The sequence below is a fragment of the Ursus americanus genome, chromosome 23 (assembly GCF_024610735.1).
Source record: "Ursus americanus isolate L20-20 chromosome 23, mUrsAme1.1.p, whole genome shotgun sequence".
Classification (NCBI taxonomy): Eukaryota; Metazoa; Chordata; class Mammalia; order Carnivora; family Ursidae; genus Ursus; species Ursus americanus.
The window spans coordinates 14,045,907-14,059,153 of NC_142149.1; the positions used below are offsets into that span (position 1 = coordinate 14,045,907).

Sequence of the window (13,247 nt, forward strand, 5' to 3'; positions counted from 1 at the left end):
AATTATCTATTTATATTACAAGAATTAAAATGAGATTAAGTAAATTTACAATTGTAGGCTAAATTGCATTAAGGCTTTCTGTCAGTACCTCATCAGGTGAGTCATTTAATAGCCTAATTGTTAGCAGAATGGTGAAGTAAGATTAAAATAGATAATCAACTGCATAGCCCCACCGTCAAATTGCTTAGTGTGAGAGCAACATGGATGACTATTTCTTTACAAAAATTTTATCATTTGAAAAGCTCCAAATAACTTGCTGTTTCAGAGTAGTTTATATTTTTGCTCTTGGCTCTATTGTAAATTACTAAAATGGTGAACAAAAGCTAAAGGACTACACCTTTTAAGATCTTTGGCCAAGAGCTAAGTTTGAATTTATATAGATCAGGGTCTTCAGGCTCTTGGCACTAACCTGTAGTTACACTGGGAATCATGAATGTCTTTATGATAGTTAGGGAACTCCAACTGAAGGGTCTATTCATATTCAAACAAAATCCTGTTGAAATTAATGATTAACCAAGAGGAGGCAACATAACCAAAAGCACAGTAACTATTGTATAAGTCATCTTGTTAGGTCAACATGGTTTTTTTATTGCTAGAAAGGTCAGGGGAGGAGGGGGGGGGTTTCAGATTTAACTTTGGCTCACCAACCTTTCTTAACTTGTCTCAATAATGACTTAGAAATAGATCTGGATGTCTTCCCAGAGAGTCTGGTATATATGTTTCTTTTTGTCAGGAGAGGAGAGGTCTTCATGAGACTTCATTTAAATTCTGATTATTAAACTGAGGCTTTAATTGGTGTCAATGCCTTATCTCTCAAATGTAAAACTAGAATTTGCTTGGGGTAGGGGATGGGGAAGTGGTATTTTTAGGACTAATACATTGAAAACTGACTCAGCCTCTAGTGACTTGAACAGTTTTCAATAGCATGGTTAGTCAAATTCATTATGACTTTTAACTTATAAGAAGCTTTTGGGGTAGGTTGGAGTATTTATTACATATTTTACTGTTTAATGTCTAACGGCCTTTTAATTTGTAAACATTGAAATGATTGTGGGGCTGTGGAAAACATTTACCTATTTACCTTTGAAGTAAGTTTTAAGACAGTCCACTTTTTAGCATGTGTGTTGTGTCCAGCCTGTGGTTGTCTGAACTAATAAATGTGATTTTTCTCCCCATTCTCGCTTTTATTTATTTGTGTATAGGCCTCTTCCCTAAATTGTGTTTCCTGATTGGAAGACACACTAATAGAGCCCAGCTTTTAATAGAACTTAAGAGTTTTAAATAGAATTTTTAAAGTAAAATTGTTTTCCAGCAAAAAATCTTGTTTCTTTTTTAAACAAACTTCTGCACACGTGCTTGTATAGAATGTTTTTCTGAACCTGTCCTGCAACATGTTACATGTAATGATGAATTAACATGACAGTTAAAATTCAACTGCTAAGCTGTCCTTTAATAAACTTCCCCTTGGTAGTTTAATAGAATCTAGTAGCTTGTTCTCTTCATCTGCATTAATCTTTCAAGGTTACCCTAATCACTTTAAGGGAGGCTAGCAATAGGAATCATAGACTTTGGAAGCAACGCTTTCCTTCTAAGGGATGTGCCACTTTCCACTAGTTGGGCAATTCTGAGGGCTGAGTGAAAATGGAACTGTGAGGTCACAAATGCCTGCTAGTCCTGGATCTGTCTTAAAACAATCGTGTTTTGATGGACCTGTAAAAGGGTTCTTTGGTAGAAAAACTTGCCTTTATATTAGAGATTATCAGTGTGCCTCCACATTCACCTGGGCGCCTTGTTTAAAATGGCTGGGCTCCTTCCTCTCAAAATGTTCCCAGGGGATGCAAGCACTGCTGGCTGAGAACTCCGTTCCACTACGTAAAATCCATCCCCGTTCCGCCGTCACACTCTCACTCCTGTAGGCAGGCAACATGGCGGCAGCGTTTACAATGCATTAAGGCTAAGGCCTGGGTCTCTAAATCACCATAAAGGGCTAAGACTTTAAAAGTGGGAACTGGTTTATTTTCGCCAACACTTAAATTTGAAAAGGCGTATTCAAATGATTCGGGGAACGCCTAAGTATTTTGATGTGATTTGCAAAAAATTAAGGCTCACTCCTAGTACTTCATGATAGTGAATAGTAGACGGGAACGGCCTTTATAGGTGCTAAAAGATCTAACAACTAGAGGGGCCGGTCTAAATGGAGGCGAGAAACGGTAGGGGGTCGGCATCTGCCCTAACAACTGGGACAGGCCCGTGGCGGCTGCAGCCGCAACCCGGTGACGCGCTTCCGTGGGTGTGGTCGGCCGCGCGCATGGTCACTTCCGTCGCGTTTGCGCAGTTGGCTCCCGGGCTCATGTTTGTGGCGGTTTCCCGCGATCAACCAGTTAATGGGATACTGTGCTGTTTAACTCCCGCGGGCGATGCGTTCTGGTGCAGCGTTCAGGGCCTGCCAGAAAGTCTGCAGGTGCCTGTTGTCTGGGTTTGGAGGTCGAGTGGATGGGGGACAGCCTGAACCGTTGATGGAAGGGAGTAGCCCCTTCGGAGTGCCCCTGAGGTCGCACGCGGAACTGCCCCGGGGGAGCGAGCCGACCGAAGCCCCCGAGTCCGGTGAGGGGAGCGAGGAGCTGGTAGAGATCTGTCAGAGAAGGCATTTCTTCAGTGGCAGCAAGCGGCAGCTTAGCCGACATTCTCTTCTGAGCGGGTGCCACCCCGGCTTTGGCCCCTTGGGCATAGAATTGCGGAAGAACCTGGCAGCAGAATGGTGGTCCTCGGTGGTGGTGTTCAGGGAGCAGGTCTTCCCGGTAGATGCCCTCCATCATGAGCCTGGCCCTACGCTGCCTGGGGACAGTGCCTTCAGGTTAGTTTCAGCAGAAACTCTACGCGAAATCTTGCAAGACAAAGAGCTGAGTAAGGAACAGCTAGTAGCATTTCTTGAAAACTTACTAAAAACTTCTGGGAAGCTACGGGAGAGCCTTCTTCACGGTATGCTTCACGATTTCATGCTTCAAAATAGATGGGGTGGAAAGGCAGACTTGCTAGATTTCGCCGATTGCAACTGGTCCTTTATTCACGTGGACAGGAAATTATCTGATTTTCATGTTTTTGAAGTAGTTGGGTATAATTGATAGTATTTCTACCAAGGAGAAAACTGGTCTGTGGAATAGTTACTGTTCCTTAAAGAATCTGGCTTGAAGGACCAGGGGACGCTCTCAGTTTCACGGGGCAACCCTGCAGTTTAATTGAGCAGCCCTAGAATTAGGGGTAAATTAAATCATGTGAATCATTTGTTCGTCGTTACCAAGATGTTGGCAAATACTTCCACAGTTACTCTTTTATTTTACACACACTAGGCTAATCAAGAGTTCGTTCTTCTAGAGCAAAAAGAAAATCCCCCTCTCCCAATTTTTCCTACTGAAAACCTACACTCTGTTGTTTGCAGAGCCCTTTAAGTGATTTTTGAGTCGACTAAAAATAATAGGACTAATCAAGATTTACAACTGATTTTTGAGTGAATACCCAGGAATTGTGGGGCACCATTTGCCTTTAAAGTTCATTTATTTTTGTAATCTCTGCGCTCAACGTGGGGCTTGAACTCACGAGCCTGAGATCAAGTGTCACCTGCCCCTCTGACTGAGCCAGCCAGGCGCCCCCGTCATTTGCCTTTAAAGTCAAATAGAACACGATGACAGAGATTCTGAAGAAAAAAAAAAATCAAGTTCTTTACAGGACATACTTGCTGCCACAGCATCCCGTCTTTGCAAAATGCTGTCCTTACTATTTTAATTAAGTGGCACTACAGAGTAATTTGACCAATGTCCATGGTTCTCTGAAAGTTAGTACCCACATCATAGCTTTTTAAAGATTTCCTTAATAATTAAAGCAAACTAAAGCAAACTGGTGAATATTTCTGACAGTTTTGATTTGTACTACTTTATTCCATGATGTCTTTATTTGGGGCAAGTTAAATCACTACTTGTTACTATGTCCAAAACAAATCAATCTTTTCTTCCCTATTAGAAAATGAAACTTAAGGGCACCTGGGTGGCTCAGTCAGTTAAGCATCTGCTTTAGGCTCAGATAGTGATCCTGGGGTTCTGGGATTGCGCCCTGTGTTGGGTTCCGTGCTCAGTGAGGAGCCTGCTTCTCCTTCTGCCTCCGACGCTCCCTCCCCCACCCCCCGCTCGTGCTCTCTCTGAAATAAATAAATAATCTTAAAAAAAAAAAAGAAAGAAAATGAAACTTAGCTGGCTTAGATGTCCATTCATCAAAACATCCATTGATATTACCAGACATTTTCTTTCCTTTAGGAAACTTAAAACCACTTATTTGAAGAATCCTTTAGTTCACTACTGTTTTTAGCTTAGGTTACCCAGTTTGCCACTTCCTTCTATTCCCAAGATCCTTGCTCTCTTTATTTCATGTCTGAACTACTTTGGTAGCCTCTGCTTATGAATAGTTTTAAAAAATTCTCAGCCATTATATTTCCAGGTATTGTTATTGTCCCATTCTCCTCTGTTCTGTGACAAATTGCGTATGTTAGACCTTTCCCCATCTTGTCATCAGCTTTCTTGAACACAATCACATTTTATAAAGTCTGCATCCAATAACTCAGATATTTGTTTCTAGTGTTTGTTTTTCTCTGGGCCTTTGGTCATTTGGACTTTTCTCCTGATATTCTGTGAAATTGTAGAGATAAATTGAGCTTCTGTGTGGCGTTTTATTCTTCCTGGGAGGATTTACTTTTGCTTCTGGCAGGCAGCTAGAGTGGGAGCATATCTTTTTTTTTTTTTTTTAAGATTTTATTTATTTAAGAGAGAGCACAAGCAGTGGGGGGGGGGGGAGCAGAGGGAGAAGCAGACTCCCCACTGAGCAGGGAGCCAGATTCAGGGCCTGATCCCAGGAACGTGAAAGCATGACCTGAGCCAAAGTGAGACACTTAACCGATTGAGACACCCAGGCGCCTCATAGAGTGGGAGCATGTCTTCTTAATACAATCTGGGATTAAGTTTATTGGAGGCTGGTCTCCAGGGTTTTCATCTCTACTCCTACAGTGTGGCTCTTGAAGTGTCCCTAGTGAAAGGCTGGAGTATTTACCATAGCCCCCCCTCCTTGAGGAGCCAGGAACTACAGTTTTTGTACTTCCCAGTCCCTTAAGATGTCAGGAAGCTTCTCAGCTCTGCTACTTGAGATTTAGAAAAGCAACACTAAACGTTGGGTTCACCTCTCTGCTCCTCCCTTCTCTCTATATTTTGGACCCTCAAGTCCTTACTGCCTTGATAGTTCAGTCTTTACGCAGATTTTTTTTAAAGTTTCTTGACCAGCTATTCTTATCTTGCTGATCTATTTATTACCAGAAGTGGAAATCGCAAGTGACTTAAACACAATGCGGTTATTTAGTGGGATAGAATCAAAGTCCATAAAGAACTACAATGAAATCTTGAACTTAGATTTATTCCAAATAGAAATGTTGGAATTATAATTCTGAAGCTATTTCATATGTTATACAATAAAGCAAATAGATAGATTAATGTTATTAGGAAACCAAAATTTTCACTGTGAAAATATGAAAATATAAAAGAAGACAAGGATAAACTTTGCAATATTAAATTTGAATTAGCAATATCAGTATGACCTCATAATTTAAAAAAAACATTATTTCTTAACTTTCTTCATTGAAAGGGCCTAGAAGTAATGACACTCAATAGCAGTGAACACACCTAATACCCAGATTTTGATTTCTAAAGTGAACCAGTGCTTGGAGAAATGGCTTATCCCAGGTCTGGGGCAGGGAAAGTACAAGGTGAGTTTGGGACATTTTATGGTACTAGAAAGCAAAGACTTATTTGACGACTAGTTAGGTCATGTCAAAAGGATGCAGATGCTGACTTGAAGGATACTCCCACTGGCTAAATTTGAGACAAACTGAATATTAAATATTAATGGTAATGGGTCATAACACATTAAAATTAAAAATGTATAGTGTTAATCAAAAAAGTAAATAGTTGAGGCTGCTGGTAGGGGAAGGAGGTGGAGAAAGTTTACTTTTTTTACAGAACCCATGTGATAAATGTAGAAGGAAAGACAGAAAAATCACCATTTTGTGATTTTGTAATCCCCGGTATAATAATTGATTCAAGCAGGATCATCAATGGATTCTAAAATGTTGGGTGGAAGATTGTTGAGCAGGATATTATTGGGGAATGGATATTCACTACCTAACCAGGTAATCAAATTTAGTTTCATTAATACGGGATAATTTGATATTATTTTCCTCCTGTTAGAATGCAAGAAGACATACACATTAACTATGTAGTATTTATTTCTGCTAAAAATGATTTACCCAAGTTAATGAAACAATCAGTCAAATCTCTGGTATGACTGGTCTGGACTCAAGCCAAAAGTCACTGTCATTAAAAGTTAGAAAAGGAGGGAGGAATAAAGGGAAATGTTCCAGATTAAAAGAGACTAAAGAGACCTAATCAAAATGCAGAGCAGGAGCCATTATTAATTAGGGATAAAAAGAACAACAATAAATGACATTTGGGGTGACAATTGAAGAAAATAGAATATTGACCTTATGTTATATGAAATTACGGTATTATGATTAATTTTATGGTATAATATATAGAGAGAATAATTGTAGGAGACACATGCTGAAATGTTTTGGGGTGAACAAGGAGAAAATGTGGCAGAATGTTGACAACTGGTGAATCTAGCTGAAGAGTATACAGGTATTGTACTATCAACTTTCTTGTAGATTTGAAAATCAAATTAAAAAGTTATGGGGAACTAAGTAGTAATCAAGTAAGATCTACCTGAATAGTTCCATGCTGCTTGTACTGCTGTGTTAGCATTATTGTATTTTTACTTTGTTTATAAACTGACCCTTATGACTTGGGTTTATAGAATAGATTTATATGGTGACAGATTTCTCTTTTGACAGGTGCTTTGGAGCACTATGTTAATTGCCTGGATCTGGTAAACAAGAGGTTACCTTATGGCCTTGCTCAGATTGGAGTGTGTTTTCATCCTGTTTCTGATACTAAGCAGACACCTGATGGTGTTAAAAGGTACAAAAATATGGCAAATAACTTGGCCTTGTATTAAATCAAGAACCAGTTACTTTCACTTTGGGATACATTATATAATCTTCAAGTAAGTAACTGTCTGATATTTCTGATATCCAAAGAATCGGTGAGAAGACTGAGGCGTCACTGGTTTGGTTTTCTTCAGCAAGAACTGCAGGCCAGTGGCTTGATTTTTGGTTACGTCATCGACTCCTATGGTGGAGAAAGGTACCCTTAATTTAATAATTAATAGGTGATGTGTCTTAGTGTATCAGAGATAATACTTCGCTACAATAAATGAAATTTTATTTGATGTGGAGCTATGTTATGTTTGTAAGAGACAGTTCTAATAAATGAATAAGTACAAGTAAAAGCCTCTTTGTAATGATTTTCATTGTTCCATATAAAAGTTTACTTTGGTAAGGATATTTGTTGATGTCTCTCTGGCTCAGAAGCTTTTGTCGGTAAGCCTTTGCATTTGAGATAGAGTTCAGATCCCTTACCTGGCATTCCTGGCTGGTATAGAGTTTGACCCTTGCACACCCTTACAGCTTCAGTCTTTGCTCCCTGCCTCCGTCCATGAACTCTCTCTCTTTGTCAAAATGGTTCTGTGATTTATCATCAAGTTTTAGTATGCGCTGAAGAGGAAAGAGTTGAAGTAGGTGTTTGTGGCTCACCATTGTCTTGTCTTTCTCCAATTCTTAAAATCCCCAAACACCCACTCAACTAAGTGGAATAATAAGAATCACACTCTTCACAGAGGATAAGAAAGGTGAGTATACACTTCTCCATCTCACTTAGTTTATGGTCACCTTCCCTTCTTATTAACCGGCCAAAAAAAGGCTAGATCACTCCAGCAGTTTTTCTGTGTAGTTCTTTCAGGCTAAAAACAGTATTTTTAGCAATACATTTGCTCATCTTTAACTGAACTTCATAATTTTTATATGGGACCTGACCAGTTTCATTCAGTTGCCACATAAAAGTCTCAGGCAACTTTACTTTTTAACATTTAGTTTCATAAATTAATAAAACAAACTTTCTTTTCCAGTTTGCTGTGAGTCCGTCTAACTTCAGCAGCAGCGATTGTCAGGACGAAGAGGGACGAAAAGGAAACCAACTTTATTACAATTTCCCGTGGGGAAAGGAGCCAATAGAGACCCTGTGGAATCTAGGAGACCGTGAACTTTTACACATGTGTCCTGGAAATGAGTCTCAATTACACGTATGTTTTACCTTGAACTCCGGTCTACCCTTTACCCAGATTCTCTAACTGATCATTTCTGAAACCATTTGAGAACAGGTTGCAGACATGGGGCTCCATGACCTCTTAATACTACAGTATGTATTTCTGGAGTGCAAGGACAGTCACCTATGTAACCACAACACAGCTGTCAAAAACAGGAATGTACCAGTAATCCATTATTACCATCCAATCCATGTAATCCTTCAGATACAACTGATCATCCTAATAATGCCCTTTATAGGTCCAGTATCCAATTTAGGATTTCATGTCATTGTCATGTCTCTTTAGTCTCCTTCAAATGAGTAGTTCATTTTATCTTGTCTTTCATGACCTTGACATTTAATTTTAGTTTTAAGTAATTCTACACCCAATGTGAGGCTCAAACTCAGCCTAGAGATCAAGAGTCATCTGCTCTACCGACTGAGCCAGCCAGGCAGCCCGTGACTTTGACATTTTTGAAGAATGCAGGCCTTTGTAGTTACTTTGTAGAATGTCCCTCAGTTTGAGTTTCTGTCATGTTTCCTCATGATTTGTGTATTTTTGCTAGGAGTACCATAGAAATGATGCTGCCCTCTTCTCAGTGCATCATATCGCAAGGCGTATGATACCGTATTTGTTACTGCTGATAACTTTTATCTCTTGGTTAAGATACCAGGTTTCTCCAACGTAAAGTTGACAAATATTTTGTACTTAATTAATTAGTAATTGATAAGTCTTTTGTGGCAGACACTTTACGTGAATAACCTGTTTCTGACCACATTTTGACTTACCAGTTGCAGCATACATTGGTGATTCTTGTGCAGTGATTACTATGAGGGCTGCCAAATGGTATCTTTTTTATTATTATTAATTTTATTATTACTTCATTATTTCTTTTCGATTAATTTATCAACAGTATACTGTGGAGTTGAGCTTTTCCCTCCTCTCTCTCTTTTTATGGGCTTACAGATTCCTGTTTTTCTCAAAGAGTTATAATCTGTTACTAGCATTCTTTATTTTGATGCTAAAATTGTCCTAGACTTGGCCAGTGTCCTTTTGACATGTCCCCATCATTTTCTGAGCACTTCTTATTTTTTGTAGCAACTAATTGTCAGGATCATCTTGTTTCTTGGTCTAGCTGTGGAGTCATCCATTTCTCCAGGGAACCTTAGTTCTTAGTAGAGGAAAATGTATTTAAAATCTGAGATTTGGCTACTAGGTGTACTCCTTGCAACTGGGTATCATTGCTTCTGGGCCCTTTCTGTGGACACAGCTAGGAAATATTTGGAGGCAATTACATACATATGTATTTACACACTTACCTCTGTATTTGTGTCTGTATTTAGCTATTATCAAAAACTAGGAGTTCATACCAGTTCTTCAAGTTCTAGTCTAATGCCACAAGGTTTATTCCAGCTTTACCTCTTTCCAAATTTATAATTCTCTTCTCTGACAGTGAGAAACCTGGCTCCCAGTATCTTCAGTGTATTGATTTTTCATTTCTTATATGTAACCAAACTCCCTGCCATTCTTATGCAAAGATCAGCTCTGATACACCCCTTGTCCCACGGCACCAGACACTGTAGATGAGCATTTGAACCAGGGGAAGGAAAAAGGAAGAAAGACGTTAGAGAACTTGACTATGGACATGCTGCTGCTCCCTCCCTTTAATAGCCCCCCTCACTAGGTGATCTGACCAGAACATGGAGAGGGAGGAAAGTTAGAAAGCCTGGCCTTGAACCTCAGTGTCCCCTTCTTTACTAGACACACTGGCCAAAAGTTTGGCCCTGGATCAACCCCGGTTGGGTGTACTAGCTAGCTGACCAAACTCAGGCCTGGCCAAAGGGAAAAGGTGCTTCATTTACTTCCTAAAATAGTTTTCAAAAATTTAAACAGGTGATATAGTTTTTTTAGAGAAGGAATTTTGCCTTTGCATCCCACAGGGCACTTCGTAAATAGCTGTAATATTTTTCAGGGTGCCCTGTGGATGCAAAGTTGTAGGAGCCATGTGGATGGATAGAATTGTGGCTGAGCCCTTTTCTCTGCTGACCCATTCTTGAGCGGTTCCAGATTTGAATGTTTAGATTTTCTGACTGGCCACAGGTGGAATTTTATGTGCTATTTGGTGACTAATACAGTCTTATCAGTGAAAAAAGTACTTGGAACTTGAAAATATAATAATTAAAACATAGTGGTTCTCATCTAATTAGAGAAAACAGATTAATTTTAAATATAAATAACTAATGAAAAATTTAAAAGGTTATTTATGAATATTTTCCCATAACCCCAACACCGTCACATTTCATTTTGGGATACTCAGCTCTCATATGAAACTTATCTTGGTTATCATAGTCATTATAGTTAAATAATCATTATCTTAATTAAAAACCAATCAGTTTTATGACTAGCAATTTAATTTTCTTTTAAGTTCATTTTTTTTTTTTTAAGTAATCTACACCCAACGTGGGGTTTGAACTCACGATGCTGAGATAAGAGTCTCATGGTCTTCAGACTGAGCCAGCCAGGCGCCCCAATCTCATGACCAGGAATTTAAAGACAATCTCTTTGTCATGGCTGTTAGTCTCTTAGTTTGTTCATTATTATGGTAATTTTCACTATCTCAATGAAAAGCTTTATTTTGCAGAGTTTTCTCTCCGTTAAATTGTTGGTCTTCCATTTCCATGGTTCTCAAAATTGTTCATTAGTTGACCATGTTATAAAATAATAAATAGAATTCCTGCCATTTAGTATGCTTTTTTGAAAGGCTTCTTAGGCTATTTTGTATTTTTTTTTTTTAAGTAAATTTTACGATTAACATCTAAATATATTCTTGGAGGGATCTTTAGAGAATGGTAAAGCAGATCAGTAAAGTCTGAAAACAGAGTTAAGATAGAAAGAAACTCATTCTGGGTGGTATGAGAAATCAGATATTCTAGCTAAGAAGAGTTGCTATTGGATATCTCTGCATCCTTGGATTTCCAATTTTCAAAGAATTAGAAAACAGTAGGGGTGCCTGGCTGGCTCAGTCCGTAGAGCATGTGTGCGACTTGATTGATCACTGGGTTCTGAGTTCGAAGCCCCACATTGGGCATAGAGATTACTTAAAAATAAAATCTTTAAAAAAAAAAAAGAAAAAACATTAAAATCTTCTTAATATTTAAATATGATTTAGTCTTTTTTTTATTCAAATGCACCACAAAAGCTTGCCCTAGAGTTACAGTGAATATCAGTTCTATAAAAGTGTAAAAGATGTCAACTAAAAAGTTAGTAGAGAATCCCAAATTTCAGTAAGTGTACTGCCTTTTTTTAAAATTTAAAATCAATTAATTAACATATAGTGTATTATTAGTTTCAGAGGTAGAGATTAGTGACTCATCAGTTGCATATAACACCCAGTGCTCATTACATCAAGTGTCCTCCTTAATGCCCATCACCCAGTTACCATTCCCCCCACCCATCTCCTCTCCAGCAACCCTCAGTTTGTTTCCTATAGTTAAGAGTCTCCCATGGTTTGTCTCCCTCTCTGATTTCGTTTTAAGAGTACTGCCTTTTGACGACAAATTTACATTAATTTTTATAATACCATATGCTATTAAAATGGGTTTAAAATGCCAATGCATATGTGTTAATGAAGACTGTGCTTGATCATGGATAATAGAAGTTGAGGATTGACAAAGTGTTTTTTTTTTAAGTATTAGAGAATTACATGAATGTTCAGATGACTGTGATAATAATAAAAAAAAGAAGAATAAAGGTACAACTGTTTATATGCAAAACCTTTTAAATTTTTAGGATTGACATTGAAAAAAATTTGCGGTGATTCTTTATCAGTTTAAAAGAAAGGAAATAAGTCTGTTGATCAACCCCTGATTTATAGCATGTGTTATGGTATATTTTTTATTTTTAAATATAGCTTTAAAGTAAATACCCAAAACCAAGTTTTTAAAAGAGGTTTGCTGGGGCGCCTGGGTGGCACAGCGGTTAAGCGTCTGCCTTCGGCTCAGGGCGTGATCCCAGCGTTCTGGGTTCGAGCCCCACATCAGGCTCCTCTGCTATGAGCCTGCTTCTTCCTCTCCCACTCCCCCTGCTTGTGTTTCCTCTCTCGCTGGCTGTCTCTATCTCTGTTAAATAAATAAATAAAATCTTTAAAAAAATAAAAAATAAAAGAGGTTTGCTTATTATAAAAACTTTACATTTCCAGAGATTATACTCCAAACCCCTATCCCTAAGCATACCAATTTTTTTCTCTAAGGGCCCTGCTGAACTTTATTATAATATTATCCTCTTTATTATAATGCTCACTTAGGGACCATTGGAAAAATAGTGATGCTGAGGTCCCACTCCCATCCAGGTAGTTCAGAATCCCTGGGAGTGGGGGTCCAAGCATAAAATCGTTATGTTTTAAAATTCAAGGCAGTTCTAATATATAACCAGTTGAGACTCACTGATCTAAACCCTATCTCCCTAAAAGCGGGGAATATGTCATAACCATTTTTGTGGTCCCAGTGCCTAGCATAGGGTTGGCCTGGAGTGGATGCTTTGTAGAAGGAATTTGTAAGTTTGTGTTCTGATAATATAAGTCTCTAGTTTTAAGAGAGAGCTCTGCTAACTGATTCTGTATTTTTGTTCTACTTTTCTGTGAAGGGCCGAGATGGACGAAAAAATGTGGTTCCCTATGTTTTATCTGTTAATGGGAATCTAGACCGAGGTGTGCTGGCTTACCTCTACGATTCTTTCCAGCTCACAGAGAACTCCTTTACAAGGAAGAAGAATCTTCATAGAAAGGTGCTTTTGATATTTTAGAGATAAACTTGGGAAACTAAAAACATGTTTTTCCCTCATATGTTAGTGGGCTTGGTTTTTAACACAAACTGTGAATAATAAATTTCTTTCAGTGCAGCTTATTTTACCATTTTCATTTTTTTAGAATCTGGCCACAGGAGTAATAAGCAAGTTCTCAC

At 38.5% G+C, this 13,247-nt stretch overlaps 1 protein-coding gene across 3 annotated transcripts in view; it reads left to right on the forward strand.

The window, feature by feature from the left end:
• Positions 1–13,247, forward strand: part of POLG2 (DNA polymerase gamma 2, accessory subunit) — a 25,038-nt gene continuing 11,791 nt past the window's right edge. For 2 of the 3 annotated variants that reach the window (XM_087854210.1, XM_045814575.2), the window contains exons 1-5: positions 1–2,979; positions 6,941–7,067; positions 7,187–7,292; positions 8,113–8,286; positions 12,931–13,071. In XM_087854210.1, coding sequence (XP_087710336.1) covers positions 2,418–2,979; positions 6,941–7,067; positions 7,187–7,292; positions 8,113–8,286; positions 12,931–13,071 — 1,110 coding nt within the window. In that variant the 5' untranslated portion in view covers positions 1–2,417. The remainder of the gene's footprint in view (positions 2,980–6,940; positions 7,068–7,186; positions 7,293–8,112; positions 8,287–12,930; positions 13,072–13,247) is intronic. The other variant, XM_087854211.1, reaches the window with a different exon arrangement.